Source organism: Sceloporus occidentalis, unplaced genomic scaffold (genome assembly GCF_023333645.1).
Source record: "Sceloporus occidentalis isolate IW3139 unplaced genomic scaffold, rSceOcc1.0.p SCAF_135, whole genome shotgun sequence".
Taxonomy (NCBI): Eukaryota; Metazoa; Chordata; class Lepidosauria; order Squamata; family Phrynosomatidae; genus Sceloporus; species Sceloporus occidentalis.
Window position 1 is genome coordinate 397,556 of NW_028317115.1, and position 21,808 is coordinate 419,363.

A 21,808-nucleotide genomic window follows, 5' to 3' on the forward strand; every position below is an offset into this window, starting at 1 on the left:
TTTCTTTAAAATTTTGAAGAGACTTGTGGAATGTATCTTTAATATAAAATGGAAAAGGTTATTCATTAGGATTATCTTCTAGTCATCAACCAGACTGTTACACCCATATTACCCAACCACTTCCAGGATGGGCCTAATGTCTTTGTCTCACTGAATATTTATTATAATATCCACTTGGTGCCTTTGCAGGGGTATTTGGAGCTTTACCCCTTTTAATACTTTTTAATTTGAGATGAGATTTTATAACCTAGAAAGGTTAAATGTTCCATGTATCTACCTTATTCAAACTGTTATTATTTTTTAAGCAACTATAATATAACAGTGTGTCAAAAAACTACTTTATTATTGAAATATATTAAAAAAATTGATTTTTAAATTGTGTTAAATGAAAAAAAAAGCATGTCTCATTTGTTTTCAGGCAAAATAGTTGTTAGGTTCTTTATTTGAGAATAATGATTCTAGCCATAATTTGCATAGTTTACTATACAAATAGCAACTAATATGGTTTTGATATGTCAGGCTGATTATAGTATTTCATCGATGATTACAATCACAAGTGTATTTTTGTGTATATCGATGCCCTATTCTATTTTAAACACAAAGGAGAAGTACATGTGAAGGTTACAATGAATGAACCTGTTGGCATTTAAGGCTAAGGAATAATAATGGAAAACTTTTACACACTGGCATTTGGATCAGTTTTAACAAGAACATAAGAAAAGATTAAATGTCAATCCTTTGTTGGACTTCTATTAAGATAGAACTAGTTGGTAACTGTCAACGGTTAAATGTAAAGTACAAAGATGTATTTAACATGATGCCAAAAGGCACAAACGTTAACATTTAATTAGAAAACTGAATTCCTCTCACATAAAATACTGAGCACGGCCTCACAGTCAATAAGCATCCCAGGTTTCAGATAAGCAGATAATCTAAATATCCTGGAAAATAGTCAATATTTAAAGCAATAACATGTCCTACCTTTCTCCCCAAACAGTTTATCAGTGCCACCTTTGACCCCATACAGCTTGCCTGTGCAATTTGTAGCCTCAAAGAGCTTGCCTGTGCCATCTTTGCCCCAAACAGCTTATCAGTACAATATTTGCTACTTAACCAAACAATACTTACCTGCAGGAGCGGTGTGTCTCTCTTCCTCCATGTTGTGATGTCAATTCCTGCCCACTGGATCAGACACTGCGTGTAGATGGTGTGAGAGATCATCCAATCAAATGATCGCTACACTCTCTGTGCTGCTAGCTGAGGGTATTAAAGAGGCAGACAAGTAGCCGCAGGGGCCCTATAGAGTGGTGGCTTTGATGATTACATCCCTCATTATATTCCAAAACCAGTGTACTCAAAAAATACAATGAACATACCAGGGAACTTCTGAGCTCCAGCTACTTGGAGCTTACCCTTGCGGGACATGGACAGAACTGCCCACTGACGTCAGCGGTCGGTCCCACTGAAGTCGGTGGGCGGTCCTGCTGACATCGAGGGTGGTCCCGGTGACTCCGCAACCCAGAGAATTCGGGTGTTGATTGGGAGGATTCGGGTGTTGAGATATCCCAGGTATGACAATGAATTCAGCTCCAATGGGAAGAACTGAGTTATGCCCTCTTGTATACTTGACAGCAGGATAACAGTAGGACCAACAACAACATATATATTAACTTGACAAATTTATTGTGAAATTATCATCCAAAACGGCAACATAAAGATTGTTGTAGATACAGGTTTTCACATAGTTTAATGCATATAACACTGTGCGATATTATCCGATTGATGTGAACAGTTTGAGACACAGTAAGTAACATTTAGCTGTCAGAAAATATGATTGTGCTCTGTATGAAGTACCCTTATTTGCATCAGAATTATTATTTAGTAATACCAACATTTTTGTTTCATTTTTGGCCCAGTTTTTTTTCCGGACAATACATTTTATCTAGTCCCTTTTGGTTTGTATGAAAATCATAGGGAATTTTACATTTAGAAACAAAATTTGTTGTTACTCAGCCTCATTCACTGTCTTATGCCCTTTCTCGCATTCCCACGCTCTCTCACACTCTCATTCATTTTCTTTCACACACTCTCTTAATGTCCTCAGAGAATCGGACAAAGAAAAAAGAGTCAAGAAGCAGCTGAGAAAGTAAGAAGACAGAAGAACAAGAAGATACAAGAGAAGTAGTTGAGCTGTGCAGCAAGGAGTCAGGGGCACGAAAGCACTCAGCAGAGAAGGTAGAGAGACATGCAGGGAAACAGTGTAAGAGAATGTGAATGAGAGTGTGAGGGAGAGTGAATGAAAGAACCAATGAAATCCAAATGAAAATTCATAGCTCTGCTTTGTTTTAGTTTATTTCTTTGGGGGCCCTTTACTCCTTTTTGGAGACCTGTACGAATTGACTAAATTGGCAAATTTTATTAAATTTGAAATTTGTACAAATCCAAATGCACATGTCTAGTATTTAGTCCATATATTTCAATATGACCAATCTTGGTTGTGTATATATATGCTAGTTAGCGAGGGCAAGTCAAATGCAGGTTTCACTAACTAACTTGAGTCAACTGGACCTTTTGTTAAATTCCCTATAATTTTGCACTAAAAATAATACAAACACATACGTAAAGTATATTTAATAAAGGTAAGTATTATGAGACAAAAATCTGCTCGGCAGACTTAAATAAAACTTGAGATCTTATTTGGGATTTAAAACTTGTGTGGAGAACGGGGATCGTTCTACTTGTGTTTAAGAATTTTTTTCTTGTTTCAGGGGCCCATGAAGATGCATTTTCATGATGTATATTCTTGGTTTTTAAGATGTTTTTCCTACTGCTGTGCGTTCTTCCCGGTACAAAGCGGCAAGGCAACAGTAGGAAGTAAAATAACAAGACACCTGTTACTGACATATCTCTGGAGTCCTAATTTTAAACCTGGTCAACTTTAGACTATATGTATTATTTTAATGATTGATTGACTTTTTCTTGCTAATGTATTTATGTATTTAATATTTTGTAAACAACATTTGTTCATAGTTTATGAATTAGGATGGATAATATACAAGCCATGTGCTTATCAATGTTGAAGATGCATGTGGCAAGTTCATTGAGAAACCATCATTCAGAATGAGCAATATTTCACTGCCTTGTGTATCTTACGTCAAAGTCTATTAATGCCTTAAAACATGTGTGATTTGCTGCATCTACAAAGAAAACAATCCTTTTCAAATCTTGGCTTTACAGCTGCACTAAATAATCCTATTGTGACAATGTTAAAGACAGACATTTCATATGAATTGATTACCAGATCTTACTCTTCCATGGTCTGATGGGCTTTATTACGGTTAGTGTACAATTTTAGTAAGAGTTTACTCCAACAGGGACTTTTTTGACGTTGCATTCTAAAAAAAAATAGACATTAATATGTAGTTGGTGCCCCCTTTGCAGCTATAACAGCTTCTACTCTTTTGGGAAGGCTTTCCACAAAATGTTTGAGTATTTCTGTGGGATTTTGTGCCCATTCATCCAGTAGAGCATTTGTGAGGTCAGGCACTGATGTTGGAGAAGAAGGCCTGGCTCACAATCTCCGTTCCAGTTTATCCTAAAACTGTTCAATGAGGTTGAGGTCAGGGCTCTGTGCAGGCCAGCAATGTTCTTCCACAACAACCTCATCCAACCATGTCTTTATGGGCCTTACTTTGTGCACTGGGACACAGTCATGCTGAAATAGAAAAGGACCTTCCCCAAACTGTTCCCATAAAGCTGAAAGAATAGCATTGTCCAAAATGTCTTGGTATGCTGAGGGAAACATACCTTGACATTGTGGACAATGCTATGCTTCCAACTACATATTAATGTATTCTATGTATTTAGAATGCAATGTCATAAATTAATCTGATGTAATGGTCAGGAGTCCATATAGTGTATGTATGTAAATGGTTTGCAAGTTCATAAACAGAATTAGTCTACTACAGGGAGATCTTGTCAAATGAACGTAATTTGTTTGAGTAACTAAAATAATAGAACTGTGAGGAGCAGATTTAGCCTATCTGGATTTCAATAAGGCATTTCACACTGTCACTCATAGGAGACTTATGAATACATTGTAATATTTGGGTTTGGATATTAAAATAATTGAATGCATAAGCCAATTATTGAGTGACAGGAGACAGAGGGTTGTAGCTAATGGTGCAAGATCATTATTGGAAGCCATACTTTTTAATTTTTTAATTACATTTTAAAAATGATTCAATTACAAATGGTCTTAATTGTAAGGTATGACTTTTTGCAGGTCTTTAATTGGAGAAAAACTCCTAGTGGAACAAGCCACAGGGCAAGTGATTTAAGTAAATTAGAAGAATGATTGAGCATGTGGCAGCTGCAGTTTAACCTTGATAAATGTAAAATAATGTACTTGCGATGTTGAAACCCCAAGGTAGAATGTAGCATCTGAGACACTGTTCCGTCGATGACAGAGGAAATGGAGTAAATAGGGCGACTCTATAAAGTGTCTGAAAAAGCAAGCAGGGTGCTGGGCTTTATAGCAAGAGACATTAGTAGCAGAAAGAAAGTGGTGGCTCTACCACTTTACAGACCTCAGGTCAGACCTTACCTTAGTATTGTACAGTTCTGTAAACCACATCTCTAAAAGGATACTGGACTATTGGAAAGAGTTACAAGGATGGCTACCAAAATGGTAAATAGTTTCCAGGATAAAAAGGCTAAACATCAGAAAAGACCAAGGGATTTTAATATGTATGGCTTCAAGGAAAGAGAGAGGCAAGATGTAATTGAAACATTTAAACAATTGCAAGAGAGAAGTTTATTTTAGAGGAGAAGAGGCCATAGTCTAAAAACAAAGGTTTAGATGTAATGCAAGTATGTTCTACTTCACCAAGAGGGTAGTAGATAAGTGGAACAGCTTCCGTTCAGAGGTGGTAGAGGCGAATGCAACAAGTGAATTTAAACATGCATGGAATAGGCATAACACTATCCTGAATAAAAGACAAGACCTAGGTGTGATTAAAGTCCGAGTCTCTATGTCTGGAAGAATGGGCAGACTAGATGGGTCCAATGCCATCGGATTCTATGTTTCTACATGGTTGTTATCACTTCCATGCACAACTTTGGTTTCTTGAAAAGAAAAAAAAAAATAGAATAAAAAAAGATATCCCTTTAAAATTGGCAGAAAATCAAAACAACTCTTGATTTTTAATTGAGATTTGTGGAAAAAGAAAACTGCTAATGTCAAGAAAGAAGCCTTGACAAAATGTTTATTGCTTCTTAAGTCTAAAGCATATCTCTTCACCTTAATCCTATGAAACATTTTATAACTGAACAGAACATGAGAAACACATGAAACATCAAACTGGGAAAGCAAAGTCTTAAAACAGATGGTTAATTGGTGAATTGTTGGTCATTAATGCCATGACTTGACAGATAACAAATTGCATAATTGTTGCCAAATTGGCTACAATCCTATGTTTATAGCCTTGTCACTGAAATGGATTCATAGAGCTTAACAACTCCATATTTTCCTATTTTTTAGGTTAACGTCAGTTAAGATGACAAACTTTACAGAGCAAAAATAATGAAAAATAAAGAACTCTCAGTCTCTCATTAATGTAGCACCATGGGGACAAATCTAAAGACTAAAGTGGAGAACAGTGCTTAGATTTTTAATTTGAAACTTACTTGACATTCAAAGTATTAAAAATAATTGTTGTATGACATTGTATATTGCGAACAGATGGGAAAGTATGGAAACTTTAATATATCATAATGGTCTAATTGTATTTGCTGCAAATGGTTGTCTAAAAAGTGACCAGGGATTCATTCACTAAAAATTGAGAAGACCACTGACTTGTCTTCAAGAAAACTCAGATTACTTTCCTAAAAAGAGTCATGGTATTTATATGATGGTATATGTACTTTGTTAATCTCAGGGAAACATTGCCAACACAACTAGGTTCAATTTATAAATCTGTTCTATTTATTGAAAAATTAGTAATTTAAATAATCACCTAAATTGGTACCGAGATGAATAAATATGCAGCCTTCCCATTAAATAAACCCCTCTGTATGTATAATTAACTTGTTTGTGCTTAACCAAAGTTTCATGTCATCATGAACATTTTGGGCTTTATCATCTTCTGGATATAATAGGAAATTAGGAAAAGTATAAATATAGTACAAAACATACTAGAATGAAAGTGTAATTTTAAAATGTTACAAGTACAGCAGAAAACCACTTTTTGGATATTTTCCAGTCGTAAGAGGAAGCGGTATGGACACCAATGGGAGGGCAACCATTTCTCTTTCCTGTACATGGTGAAATATAATGAAACTACTTTTCTGGAAATGTGATAGGCAGGAAATTCTTTCAATGAGGGGTCGTTACACTCCTTCGCGTAACATTTTATTAAGGCCTTTTTTCTTTTTCATTGATAATTTGGCTCTTTTGTTATATATTTTAATGGACCATCTAAAATGTATTACAACTAATTTAGATGTTCTTCCCTGGGATGCATACAGCAATATTTATTTCCAGTGTTTTTCCCCAATAAACCTTGGATGTTTTTAACATTATTACATCCAATAAGTGCTTATTTTAATTCACCAGTTGTCCATTGTGTACATTTGATTTCATGATGTATGTGTTTCTATTTTTTGAAATATTTACATTAAGTAGAATATATATGAATTGGATTAAAGACAGAAATGTTCCCAGCTATTTAAACAAAGTAACTCGTAAAACTTTCTTTATCAACACTATTACCCAGATTGATTAAGAAAAAAGACTGCAAATTTCAATTCCCTCTCAAGCTGAGCGCCAGCATTTTAATTCCAGCTTATCATTGACAGTTTCTATAAATAGTCTTTTTAATATAGATGCTCAAATAATGTCACAACCTATTAGCGTACAGTCAACATTAGGCATACATATTTTATGGAACTCAGAAGATGTCAAACAAATGACACTTCATTTTCAAGGTTACGTTTTAATGTCAACACAGTGCGGCACACTTGAAATTTATTATTTTAGAATTTTGTTATTGTATACATTTATACCATTATTATAATGTAATTTTTACCGTTTTGTATATTATAAGTATTTTACAAATACTCCGGCACCTTTATCTGCAATCTAAAGCAGTGTATTTGTATGGTGTCCCATGTGTGGAGATCAATTTGCTGGAAGATGAAAACAAATCTATGATAAAGTTACACAAACATTTTAAAGAATTTGAAAAGGAGTATCAATGCAGAAATAGATGAATAGATGATTAGATGGAGTTTTTCATTTCACCTACAACTTGATATTTAGGGAAAAACAACTGCTTTTGAAATTTCCTGAATATTAAAGGAACAACACAAAACAAACAAAAAAAACCCAATAGTTTACAGTTTGGGGTTCCTATATATTTTTTTAACACCAGGAGCCAAATATATATATATACTGCACATGCAAGTGCCCAATGTTGAAGGAACTGTGGGAAACAAAGTAAAGGATCATGGCGTCACTCCCAAATCTCCCACTCATATATGATTATTTTTCATAATTTACTAAAACTTTCAGGTCATGCTCATCCCTTTTTCTAACTATGCCCTGCCTCAAATACCAACAAAACATCTCACATTCCATTTTTAGGTGCACCTAGGACACCAGCGAGTGATTTATAATGCATAAATTATACTAATATTGAAAAAGGTTGCATTCTTTTTTTTTTTCAGCCGAGATTTATTTGTTGATGTTTTTTAAACAGCATCTCCCTCGAGAAAACAGGAACCCGAGGCACTGTCAGATGGTAATATTTCTGTCTAACGTTTAGCTGGTTTATTTAAATTATTTTTCTTAGACTGACAGGGAACATAAGGTAGGATACATTCTATAATTGATTTAGGTCTGCGAAACAGTGTTACATTTGCAAAGATGTCTAATGTAGAATTCAGTTACAATTGATTACTTAATGAAATATACTAAAGAAACATCAATGACATTGTCTTCTGAAAAAAACAACTTTTGTGAACAAAAGATTTGTGCATATATTTTCAGACATGAGTGGGTGATACATATTAATCTAACCGCAATGTATTAGGCTTTTTTTCGATTTTTAGTAAAATTTGTTTAAATATATGAAAAGCTGTAGTGGTTAGCTTTGTTGGAAAACGGGAGCATGAAACTGGAGTTACCTTGATTTGCTTACAAGGACAGAATGGAAGAATTAGTGTCCAGAGTTGTCCTTTTGCCAGTAACGTAGTACACTCATGGATCAGTGGTTGGTGCCATGGGTGAGATCCATGGGTTTAAGGCGAGCGCATGTCACTCGTGTACTTTAGCTGCTTGTAAGTCCTTGTAAAAATGAAAAACTGCTCCAGAAGCTATTAAATCAGGTTTGGAATACGCCACCCTCCCTGGAGAAACAGACTTTTGCCCGTGGAAGGATCTTGTTCATACTTAAATTGCTTTTGTGTGGAGATATTACTATGGGGAGATTATAAAAAAGGCAACAAAGAAGAAAGAAAAAGAGACAGGGCAAAAGCTGATCAGGAGAAATGAAAGGCACATAGAGGGAAAAATGAGGAGGAAAGAGTGAAAGAAACAATAATATGACAAATGAGTGAACATACTTGTATTTATATCGCTTGGCATTTAACTCATAAAACATGTAAAGCTCTATGAGCCAGTCTCCAAATCAATCCCGCAGAGATTTTTAAACTTTGCACCAGAATCACTTTTTATAAATAATTCAGTGTCGGGTGTGCACGACATACAGTTATCTGAGGTGTGGTGTGTGTTTGGGGGAGCCTCTGGTGCCCTGGTTTTCACTGAGGAAGGGTTCAAGAAGATTTACAGAGAAAGCCCTGGAGACAGCTAGGCAGAAAGGGCGGCATGACATGGCCTGTGATAGGCGAATGAGAGGGCAGAGGGGTCAGCTAGGGGACACTGGTTGTTGCTGGGCAGCCCATCCTCGCTGATTGGTGTATGGGCATCTGAGGTGTTTAGGGAACATTATATAAACAGTACACACAGCATCACAATTTATTGAATTTAGAAGGAAAGTTTCCCTCCCTCCCCATGTTTGTGTCTGTTCTGTGTTTCGGTGTTTTCGTTGTTTTGTATTTTATCAGGTGGTGTTCAGTATCTTCCTGCACGGGTTTCCAGCCAGGCGGAGGCAGTCAGCATGAAGAACAAAGAAAGTAACAGAAAATTGGAGGTGCCGCATGACAAAAGGCGGCAGTTTTGGATGTGTGTTTTGTTTAAACGTTCCCTAATGGGCTGGGTCCCTGGGGAATTGTAGTTAGCTGATCCCCTTGCTGTTGGAGACTTTACGGCTTGGGGGTAATTGTCGGCCTGTGTATTAAGTTGTTTATGTTTAAGGGGTACTGTTCTTTCCGTATATTGTTTATGTCCGGGACTGGCAGGGGTTAAATTTTAGACATTTGAATGGCACTCTGCCAGAGTATAATTGTGTGCCAGTCCCGGTTTTATCTTCATTATTTGTGTGTCATAGTCTGTCTAAATGAATAAAGTGCTGTGGCCTTTTCACATTCCAAAGCTTAATGTCTTTGCGTGTTTATTGGGTATATCATCAGTAGCCATATTCACAGTTCCTATGTCATGACTGACAGAAGATATATTTCGTTCACACTACATGGAGACACTGGATTGTGCTTGTATATGATGAGAAGTGCAGTAGGTATCATCATCAAACATACTTTACTGTTGGCTGAGAGACAGGACATATGGCACAATTGGGCCACAATGGCCCTCTTTCTCTAGCAGCTGGCTAGGGCCCTCTCTCAAATTAAATTGTTAACAAACCATTGCTTTTTGTACTGCCCACATTGAAAAATGAAGATCCTAAGGGGTGCTCAGGGACTAAAAAAATATCACTATTATATTATTACCCCCCCAAAAAATGTATAACTTGGTGGGAGACTTTTGAATGAGAAGGTACTTTTACACAGTTACTCAATAAGAGTCAATAACGTAATATATTTGCTTTTAATAAAAAAGAAGAATAAAAGCAACAAATCTGAAGCATGGTAAAGAATCACAAAAAAATGTTTAAGCAAAAAAGCAGAGAAATCAAAGGGCTGGACATATGGGGAGAAAAAAAGGCAAGGAAAGGTAGCCACCCAAAACTCACTAAGCGCAGGGTTTGACCCTGGCCCCGAGGTACAGGGTAAATATTCTCAAAGTGACCATAACAGATTAGGAGCTATTTTATGAATAATTGTATTTTTACATACTTTTTTTTCATCTAATTTGAAGGCTTATTTTGTAAGAATATTTTTGAATATCGTAATGGTGATATACAAGTAACATGAATCGGTAGACTTTGTGTATTTCTATTAGTTTTTTCCCTTGTTTATAATATTCATGTATAAATAAAAACCTCATGAGGTTTTTCTTATACATTTTGTTTCACATTTTGTTTTTGTCCAGCTTGATATTGCCTGTTACCATGGTCAGGTCTATTTAACAAAGTACAAGTTGGACATTTATGTCGAAGGAGGATAAATGGTAAAAGAAGGGGTCATTATCTAAAAATAGAGAGTCAGATGCTTAGATGTAATGTAAGGAAGTTTTACTTTTCTGAAAGGGTGGTATATAAGTGGAACAGCCTCTCTGCAGAAGTGGTAGAAGCTAATAAAGTGGTGGAATTAAAACATGCATGGGATAGGCATAAGGCTATCCTGAATCTAAGCCAACACGATGAACTGATTAAGCTTCGGTCGTTTGAGTCATTACTTCAGGAAAACTAAATGGGCTGAATGGCTCTTATCTGCCTTTAAATTCTATGAATTAATACATTTATTAATTAATTAAAAAAATGGAAAAAAATAAAAAGTGAAAATTGTAAAAAATTATATCTAAAATAAAAAAACTTATCAGAATATATAAATAAGGAAAGGTTAACTAGTGTTATTGTTTTTTTTTTTAAAGTCTAGTGTGTATGTAGGCCATCCAAATATTAAAAAATGTACTTGCTGAATACTTCTGTACTCTCAGCATGTTACTGAATATAAAATGGGCTTTTGTTGAGCAGTAGCATCTATCCTGCAGAGAAGACCCTTGGCAAAATTTTATTTTTTTCCCTTCAATTTTTACCTAACATTTTATGTATTCGGTAATAACTATTGTTTCATATGTATCAATATGGTTTCAAATTAAAGCCCTGAAAAATTGTAGTAAAACATGGTAACACTAAACATAAAAACGGAAGTCTTCTTGAAAAAAAGACTGTGTTTTGAAGGTATAACGTATACTATGACCATGAAGCGGTTAAAGTATCCCTTAATTATATCCAAACATAATTGTTGCCAGCACGATCCCTAATAAAATATCTGATAGATTGTGGATGTTGTGGCCAAACCCATTTGAGATACTGTGACATAGATGACCATACCTAAGAATCAGACAGGTTTCAACTGAGTTTCCGAGCGGGACTACCTTCAATCTCTCTGCCTTTATAAAACTTGGGCTAGTCCTGTCTCCTTATGGCAAGAAGATGGGGAGCTCCAGGCAGTTCCTAGGGATAGTATGTAGGTACAGTATGTAGTTGACTGACAGGTAGACAGTGTTCAACAGACAATGGAAGATAGCTCGTCTCACCCGACCCCATGATTAACATTTAAAACTTTCCCATACCATTTGCAGAACCGGAAGAATACATTAATTATTTTATATATATAGAATAAATATATAATAGATATAATGAAATATAAAATGAATCTAGTTTTATTTTCATTGAAATGTATTTTTAGATAACTGAGAAACTCTTGCCATCATATGTAAACAATATATACTTAATGCTTTAGCTGAAACTCGCAAATGTATTACATTTTTACTTACCTTATTGTTTCAAAAAGTTTCAATCCCAGTGTCCTGTAAGCCTAATGGAGATGAGAACACTGCACTGAATACATAACACGCAATGTAGCATCTATTAGACGCATCTTAATTTTGGGGCCCGAAATATTTTAAAAAAAAATTATTATCATAAAATTCATACTCATCATCCTCATCACTCCCATCCATTAATCGCCCCTAAATTAAACCTAAAGACCCCATCAACCATAACTGCCCCTAAATTAACCCTAAAGACCCCATAAACCATAACTGCCCCTAAATTAATCCTAAAGGCCCCATTAACCATAACTGCCCCTAAATTAACCCTAAATGTCCCATTAACCATAACTGCCCCTTAATTAACCCTTAACACCCCATTAACCATAACTGCCCTTAATTAACCCTTAACACCCCATTAACCATAACTGTCCCTAACTTAATCCTAAACACCCCATTAATCATAACCAAAACCTCTCGTTTATATATTATGTTTATATATTTGTTGCCGACTTTATTAGGGTGAGAAGCGCAGACAGTATTTAGTTTTTTGTATACATTGTACAGCCAACACACTGTATTTGCAGCATGCTCACACTGTTTGGTAGACCTCATATTATACATTTGTATTATTTGAGCCTGAGACTAGCTTAGCGCACCGACATTTTTTTTTCTATTAATCATAACTGCCCCTAAATTAACCCCCACCTCCCCTTACTTTCAGCAGCCTAAATATTAATTTTATACTCACAGTTAGATGAGTTGCTGTCTGAGCAGTGTGGACGCTATAAGGAAAGGGGCGGGGTCAATCGGCGGTGAGTCAGAAAGGGAGGTACTGGGACGTAGTATCTGCAATCTACAATCTACAACCCCTGTATAAAATGCACCCAGTTTTTAGACCCCAAACTTTTTTTGAAAAAAGGTGCGTCTTATACATGGGGAAATATGGTAATTGTGTGTACACAGAGGCCACAGATGGAATGTGACATCATACATGTAAGCCAATAACTGGTGAAACTGCCACATTTATGGGTAAACCTCTTACTGGCTCCAACAATTTATCAGCTTTTTCTGTATGGTGTGTAACTATACAAATGTGTTTGGCCCTGCATTACACCACAGATATGTACCTTAAAAAACATCTGAAAGTAGCAGTTAATATGTGTCCTTCACACCATGAATGTGATTAAATCCCAATGTAGGTGGAAACCATTTCTGAGAGGATAAAGATACATAGCATAAGATGTTTAAACATTAGGCTTGGCATTATTGGGTTAAATCACATAGGCATATAATATTTCTACAATACAGAGACTATAACACGTATTCCAAAACTGCTGAGCTTACTACTAGCTATAAGTTCTGTTTGAAGGTTTTCATTTACTCACGTTTAATGTCAAACATCAAATCAGAACTACATTTATTAAAAAATTTATCCATGCCAGTATCAGATAAGTAGGGAAGGCATCTGTATTGAATGTTCTGCTTGCTCTTCATGCATTTTAAGCATTAATTAATAAGAACCATATGGTCAATTAACCTTTAAGCTGCTGGACGGTACTGCAACTACTTGCATATCTACAACAAACGTGACAAACAGCTTTAAGTATTTAAGAATCTTACTAGAAACATAGGCTCATCGCTTGAATCTTAAATATAATTTAATGTGTTTCCAGATTATATGCATAAAACATACACACTACAGACACATGCCATATTGCTGATGAATGAAGAAACACAAAGTACTAAGATAGCTACTGAAGAACATCCAACACTATCCAACAAATAACACGTTCGGTGTAGAATACTAAATTGCGTTCTCTATTCATGTACATGCCTCTCCATATGAAACTTTGAGATCTTTGCTTGTGATTAAATCATCATCTGCAGGTAGTGTTCCAACACAACATTAATGAACCAGCGCAACTGACAAAATGTATAAGCATCAGAGTGAACTCTTCAATTTCTGTCTAATAAAAGGGAAGACATCTTTTTTCTAAATGAACAGACCCGGGTAAAATACAAAGCACATACAATCTTTAACAGGGTTGCCCACATTTAAAGGGTTAAACAACTTCCAATGCTTGTTTCAGTTAGTTTACATGACTCAAGACAGCCCTAGATACTCATTGTCTTTTGTAACATAGAAACTTGTGCTGATCCCTTTATTTAAACACAAATGACAACAGAAGGTTGTTAAAATCAAGAAGAAAATAAGCACACAACCCAATGGATTTAATCCTTCAGATGTGAATAGAATGTTTCCTTTAGATCATTCATTGGATGTTGAGCATCAGTTCCATCAGATGATGCTCCGGTAAGCTGTGTATGGTATGCAAAAATATTAAGCTAATACCTCTACAAATCTTAGCAAATGCTTTTAACCTTTTTAATCAATATAGATTAAAAAAACAAGTAGCTCTTAATTAAATGTCCTAATTAATTCAAATTAATTGAATACATTAAAATGTATTATTATTATTATTATTGAACCAACATACATTTTATGTTTAATAATACATTTAATTTATTATTTTTAAACATACACACATGTTATGTTTAAAATTCCACCCCTGGGTAAGAGAATAAAACACAGAAGACACACGAGACACTAGTTAAATACTAACTGCCTTACCTTCTAGACCTGCATCAATAAGCCCGAACTGTTCCAACAATTTCACAAAAAGAACAATCACGATTAGAACGGCTATCATCTCAAGACCTTCCAAGTTCATGATGCGCTAGGTCATGATCTGAATGCAAGGCTCAGTAAGGCTGTCTCTTTACAGACTTTCTTTGCAAAGCCATTAAACTACATGAAGAAAGCAGTAGCTAGTGAAGGGAGCGAGAGCGTGTGTGTGAATGCCTTCTGTCTCTGCTAGCAGAGGCCAGAAGTGGCAGACGGATAAACTCCGGCCTGTCGGGATTATCGGTGTGCTCGTTATCACTCTTACACAGAAAAGACAGCCAGGTATTAAGGAAAGCGACGATCGCCCGTGGACCCAGGAGGTCATACAGCAAGCATCCTCGCTAAAAGTGACGTGCTCCGACTGGCAGCTACACACCTGGGATTTGCAATTCCTTTTTTTTTTGTGTTCGTTTAACTGTGCGAAGAGTTGTAGATTGGCAGTTGCCTTGGCAACAACATCTAAAGCGAAGCTTTATGTTTCATTCTTACTGGAAATAAAAAAAAAAACCTGTATGAGTTCAAATAAACACAGTCAACAGATTTTTTTTTACCTTGGTTATAAATAGTAGTACTTTCAGATTCCATAAATTTGTTGATGGAAATGATACGATGAATTTTATTTTTAAAAGAGACTAGATTGTACGCTCCCATGAGCCGGGCCCTCCTTTTGTACCTTTTTTGTTATAGTTGGTTTGGTTGTAAAGCGCTATGGAATTTGCTGGGCGCTATATAATTTATATATATATATATATATCTACACTATATATTATAATGCAATGTAATTTATTATGTATTAACTGTTCTTTGCCATTTTTGTAATTTTGTACAAATTCAATGCTTTTTTAAAACACATTATGCACAATATTGATAATAACATCAACAATAATAATATAACAAGATTTCAAAACTTACTTAGTGAAGTTGATAAAAAAGGAATATTTGTCAAATTTTTAAGATTATCTATAATTGAATTGATCCAGATCAAATAAAATTCTGTTTGATTAGAAAGGAAAAAAGATCTTCCATATAGTATAATGCGTGTAATACATACATGTACTCCCAATGCATTCTCCCCTACCAATGAGGTTCAGGATTATGCCCTACTGGTCCCAATCAAGGACACGGGTCATCGTGCTGAAAGGAATGGAGCTTACTGTCTCCATAGAGTGCTTTACAATAGGTTAGGGTGATTATTCACAGAAAACATCAGACATACTTTAAAGAAACAGAGTTAAATATATATAATATATATACATATATATACATATATATACACACACACCAATCAGCCATAACATTATGACCACTGACAGGGGAAGTGAATAACACTGATAATCTTGTTATCATGGCAGCTGTCATAGGGTGGTATATATTAGGCAGCAAGTGAACATTGCGTCCTCAAAGTTGATGTGTTAGTGTAACGGCCGGTAATGGTTCGGATCAGTAGCTGAGGATCCACAGTGCAGAACCCGAGCACGAGCCAGAGCAGACACAATGGTACTGGAGAAGGACACCAAAACAAAGCCGGGTCGGGGGCTGGACGACTGTAATGACCCAGAGCACCCAAAGATGGATTTCAGGAGGTATTGCGCAGTAGCGGAGATGGACAGGGCCTCGTCCAGGGTGTTGAGCACCTAGGGTTGTGCGGCCACATATCAGGGCCCTGACATACCAGCGGATGTTGTCCAGAACAAAACAAAGTGATATCCTGCAGGCACCCTGGAGCAGGCATGAGACATAAGTGGGCAAGTGTAAGGATCTGAGCGACTTTGACAAGGGCCAAGTTGTGCTGGCTAGATGACTGGGTCAGAGCATCTCCAAAACTGCAGTGGCCCAAGCAAGTAAAAGCAGTGAACCGGTGACAGGGTCATGGGCGGCCAAGGCTCATTGATGCACGTGGGGGGCAAAAGCTGGCTCGTGTGGTTAAATGCAACAGACGAGCAACTGTAGCTCAAATTGCTAAAAAGGTTAATGCTGGTGTCAGAACACACAGTACATCTCAGTTTGTTGCGTATGGGGCGGCATAGCTTCAGACAAGTCAGGGTACCCCTGCTGACCCCTGTCCACTGCTGAAAGCGCCTACAATGGGCATGTGAGCAAAAGAACTAGATGGAAGAAGGTGGCCTGATCTGACGAATCAGGTTTTCTTTTACATCATACAGAGGAACAACGTCTCCCCTCAGTATTCACCTTGATTGTGAGGCTTTAATCAGTTTAAATGTTCACATCCTGCACCCATTAAATAAGACAAAGTAGTCTGGTCTCTGGAGGCAGAACTTCAACATAACCTCCTACGATGTCTGTAGCAAAGACCACCTCAGATTTACAACTGAGAAAAGTCTGGAAAATATGGGAGCAAGAAAAAAACAACAAATTTCTCATGCAAAAATCCGTGAAGACAGGAGATTCTATTCTTTTAATTTTGTGTTCTGTGACCAGTTAAAAATAATTCTGTGCTACGTACTCATGCTGGAATGGTAAATTTTCTATTATTTAGTAACTATAGCATTGTCTTTTCTTATGTAAATCGTAGAGGTAATAGTTATTCCCTGTGTGTTTGTTTTTGTCATTTGCCAATGAATAAAATAGCTATGTTATCGCACAGGAACAATAACCCAGGTTCCAATTGCCCATTCCATTTGGCATTTTCTCATTTGTTATTTCCTAACTGCATGTAATTAATTGGTTAAATTAATTAAATTACAACTTTGGGATAATTGGCAGATTTCTATTGTAGTCACTGGTGAATAATGAATCTGTATATTATTAACAGCACTGAGGTTCTTTCTCCTTCTGCCAATATAAGAACTTTAATTTGTGCTAACATTACCAAAGCATGGACAGTTTACTTTTCTGTTGCATCAGTATTGGTTCTGGTAGCTACATTTCATTATTGGTTACTACAATCTTTGCATACATAAACATTATCTGCAAAGAAGATGTAACCATATGGATGTAAAAAGTGATTTTTGAAAAAACAGGTTTTCGTTTCTGGACACATTTTCTTGGACATCATTATTTTCAACACTTCCAATAGCCAAGGGGGATTTTTTTCATTTGAGGGCATGTGGCAAATCGGTGTTCTTCAAACTTTTTTTCTTGTGATCCGGTGCAATAATATCACATTATAACACTTGCAACTTACAAGGGAGGGCCAGTAACTTACAAAAGACAAAGATCTAATTTCAAAGACAAAACCTGTTAGCTTTTAAAATAGGATTCATTTCTGATCAATACTGAAGTCACAATGCATTTCCACGACTGATTGAAAGCAGAACACCCGTTTATTAAACATGGCCAATATTTCAGCTGGGAATATTATATATTATTCAGCTGCAGACAAATCTGTCATCCAGCAGAAAGCAATGTCAGCTGCAATAAGTAGAATGTCCTGACACAGTTACTGTGCTCTGCAGAATGTTTTGACTGGGTAGCAGAAGGGTAATTAATCACCACTCTGACATGCACCGCTCACTCGACTTGCACAACTCTCCAGAAATGAGGCCAGACCTCCCATGAAAGAGACAAACATGAAGCAGAAAGCTACAAATATTCATCCGAAGTTCATGGGTTCTTTCATTCCCACTCTGTCACACTCACTGAATGTCTCTCTATCATCTCTGCCAACCACTTCGGCTTCCGTGTCTCGCATCATGTTCTTCTCTCTTCTCTTTCCTCTCTTCTCTCTTCGTCGGCATTTCCGCAGACATAACCTCTCAGGGAAAACTTCCGCTATTTTGCCCTAAGATAACTTTGTGAAAACTTTCGCCAAAATGGCTGAACTTCCAGTAGCATCCTCTTCCTATGATTGGAGGATTGGGGAGAGGATGTAAACGGAGGCCCCACGATTTTACTGTAAGATAACCTAGTGTGAACTTTCTCCAAAATGGCGGAGCTTCTGGTGACATCCTCTCTTCTTGTCTCAGCGAGCTGCAGCTTCTCCCTAAGGTAAGTATTTTGCTTCTTTTTTTGCAGGTTAAATGAGTGCATATGAAAATACTCATAAATGTACTTTCAGAAGCAGTCACTGTTCAGGGGGCTGCTTGGGAGACCGGAATATCCTTAGGATCAAGCTTTTTGATATTTAAGATGTAATTTGTTTAAATTGGTCTTATCGGTTTTCCTCTGAAGTGAGCACCATTTCCACAGGATACTTTAATCTTCAAATTCAGTAAGTCACTGCGAGTCATTTTTTTTTATTATTTTTCCATTTGCTCTTACTAAAAGATCGTGGCAGAGTAGAAAGTCTTGGGCATGTCACATACAGTAGCCAGCAGGGATTTGCCTTAAATATGAAATTCACAAAATGACGTAAGTGGCAGCGTCTAGCCAAAGGTGTCCTTTTCTTGAAAGACAACAAACCTACAGAGAAAATGTTCAAGTAGATAGGTGTCAGTACTAATGAGCTCAGTGCATCAATAAAAATGTCTCATGTGGTTCCCGGGAAATGTATTTCTTGCCACATCTTGCAGGTTTTAGGTTGATAAGAATGGAGTGGCAATTACTGAAGGGAACCTTGGTGCGTGTGCCCAGAGTGCTTTCACTTCTATCCTGAAATATAGCTTGTGTGCTGCATTTTAAAACAAAGCGGAGAGGATTGTAACTGCGCAGAGGACATCTAACAGCTGGGTTTGTCTTGTAGCTAAATCAATCTTTATCGAATTATCTTACATTGCCTACATATGCCTATTAAAACAAATGACCTACTGAGAAATTAGGCGACAAGAATAGGTATCAAGCAGTCACACTCCCGTGTCACCAGCAATTCCAAACGGAAAATGAAATAAAGTCATATATATATATATGAAATCATATATTTATTCACAAGCTCCCCCGGACATTACGACAACGAGTAGTAATTATTACTAATCACCATCGTAACAGATCCTACAGATCCTAGCACTTTTTTGATAACCCCCTCATTTGAAGAGCAACACCACAGCATATGAAGTTTTATCCTAATACCCTTAATACGACTTTAATTATGGAGGAAGCCCTGACAGTGATAATTAATAACTGTGATTTCTTATACTGAGTTACCGTCTGTTGATTTATTTGTCAGCTGGATAAGCTACTTGAAAAAGTCTCACTTATTATTACTATGCTTCCTGTAGAAGACACTGATGCCTGCCAGACACATACATTTGGCTTTGGAAGTTAAGGATATATAAAAGAAAGATTAACATAAGGTAGGGATTGATAAAATACTGTTTTTATATTGTCTCAGAGGAAGCCAATGTTTTAATCTCTGGCCAATATGGAACGACAACTCAGCCGGTCAGTACAGATCATCTCGGGGAAAGCAATTCAACAGTAGTTTGTAGATTCGTAGGCTGGATATGGCCAACCTTGGTATTCTATTGTATAATAGTTTGAATTTAAGAGAATAATAACTGCTGATAGAAAAAAGTGATCAAAAGTAGTTTGCCATTTGAGATCAATCAACAATTTCAGGCTTATATTTAGGTGTTATTGGTCAATGAGTTGCTTTTAAACTTAAAAAAAATTAATTTGGAAACAATACTCCCATAGCCAGGATGGTTAATTATTTTGATGTATTATACATTATAGACCAGACATTCAAATACTCACGTTAAAAATGGGTCCTAAAAAAGATAATTGAATAGAATGAATTATTTATTCTTCAATTAAAGACTGAAAGCATTGTCTTTCTTTTGAAATAGCAAACACTCAACACATGGAACTATGAGAATTTCTGACAGGCAATTTGTAAATTCCATTTTTATACAAGAGGTTGTTATATTAAACATTGAAATTTATCTCTATGATTTTTTAATAGCTACGATTAAGAGTGTCTCTCTCTCCAGGCATACTTAATGGGGCTTTTACTCTTCTGGTTTAGTGGCTCTGTGAATGGGTATAGCTTGCCACCGATGTGGGCAGGTTTGCATCAATCAGCCTTTAGCGAGTGTGGAGCATGAGGCAAGTGGGAGAGAGGTGGATGTGGCAAAACACAGCTCCTTTTGCTTAGAGAAAGAAGAAACCAATGTTTCAAATTTCCAAAAACGAGGCGGAACTCTCTCTGAATGTCTCCTTCCTTCTCCACTGACCATTTCCATGTCCCTGTCTCCTTGCCGTGCAGCTCTGCATCTTCTTGCTCTTCTGTGTTCTAAGAATCAGTGACTCGCACTGAAACAACTCACAAATACTCACACTCATTTCCCAGGCTCGTTTGCACTTCAAGAAGCTGGCTCCTGTTTCCCAGAGTTAGAGGAGTTTTTAAAGTCTGGGTGCTGCATTGTGATCCAGCTTTCTAACAGTCCCAATGAAATATTAAATTACCGTATTTTCTCAATTATAAGACGACCCCCCAAAATTTGAATATTAATTTGAAAAAAAAGAAAAAGCCAGAATATAAGATGACCCTATAGGAAAAATTTTTACTAGTAAATATTAATTCACATCTAAACTATTTTTTCATATTTAATAAAACTATGATTGAGAAAAATATTGTTTTTGTTTTTATTTCCTTTTATTTGCCACTCTGTCCCAGTTATGCACATCTGCCCCCCAGAAATGCCTTATACCCCCTATATGCCACTCTGCTTCCCTAATAAGCCACTCTACCTCCAGATATGCCTTATACACCCCTATATGCCACTATGCCTCCCTGATATGCCTTTTAACCCCCTATATGCCACTCTGCCTCCCTGTTATGCCTTTTAACCCCTTATGTGCCACTCTTACCCCCCCCATGCCACTTAACCCCCCGACTTACCAGTGCATCCCTTTACTTGTGACCCGTGCTTCAGACTTCCTGGTGTCTAGTGGGGAAGCCGGTGGAGGTCTGTACGATGCAGACCTCCTCTGCTGTTGGCCAGTAATTCTGCCGGTGATTCTATGAAGGTGCGCCAGTATCACAAGACCTTCCGGTGCTCCACCATAGAAGCCTCGGCGGGAGTGCCGGCAGCAGCGGAGGTTGTCTGTGTGCATCGTTCACCGACTGTGGAATGCACACAAACAACCTCTGCTGCTGCCGGCACTTCTATGGTGGAGCACCGGAAGGTCATGTAATGCCGGCGCTCCACCATAGAAGCCTCCAGAGGAAGTCCCGGCAGCAGTAGAGGCTGCCAGAGAGGAGGATCCAAGTCCCCTGCAGCTCTGTGGGGGATCTGGATCTTAGTCTTGTAGGCAGGCCTCTATTGCAGGTCTGATTAGAAGACAACCTCGAATATAAGACAAGGGGTATTTTTCAGAGCATTTGCTCTGAAGAAAACCTTGTCTTATAATCGAGCAAATACAGTAAT

The 21,808-nt window shown here is 37.0% G+C and overlaps 1 protein-coding gene across 2 annotated transcripts in view; it reads right to left on the reverse strand.

The window, feature by feature from the left end:
- Positions 1–21,808, reverse strand: part of LOC149281321 (Kv channel-interacting protein 4-like) — a 156,255-nt gene that overhangs the window by 97,173 nt on the left and 37,274 nt on the right. The window contains exon 1 of one of the 2 annotated variants that reach the window (XM_089499409.1): positions 14,487–14,586. The exons of the other annotated variant lie outside the window; for it this stretch is intronic. Coding sequence (XP_089355535.1) covers positions 14,487–14,586 — 100 coding nt within the window. Of the gene's footprint in view, positions 1–14,486; positions 14,587–21,808 lie in introns of those variants that run through there. 2 annotated transcript variants of the gene reach the window in all.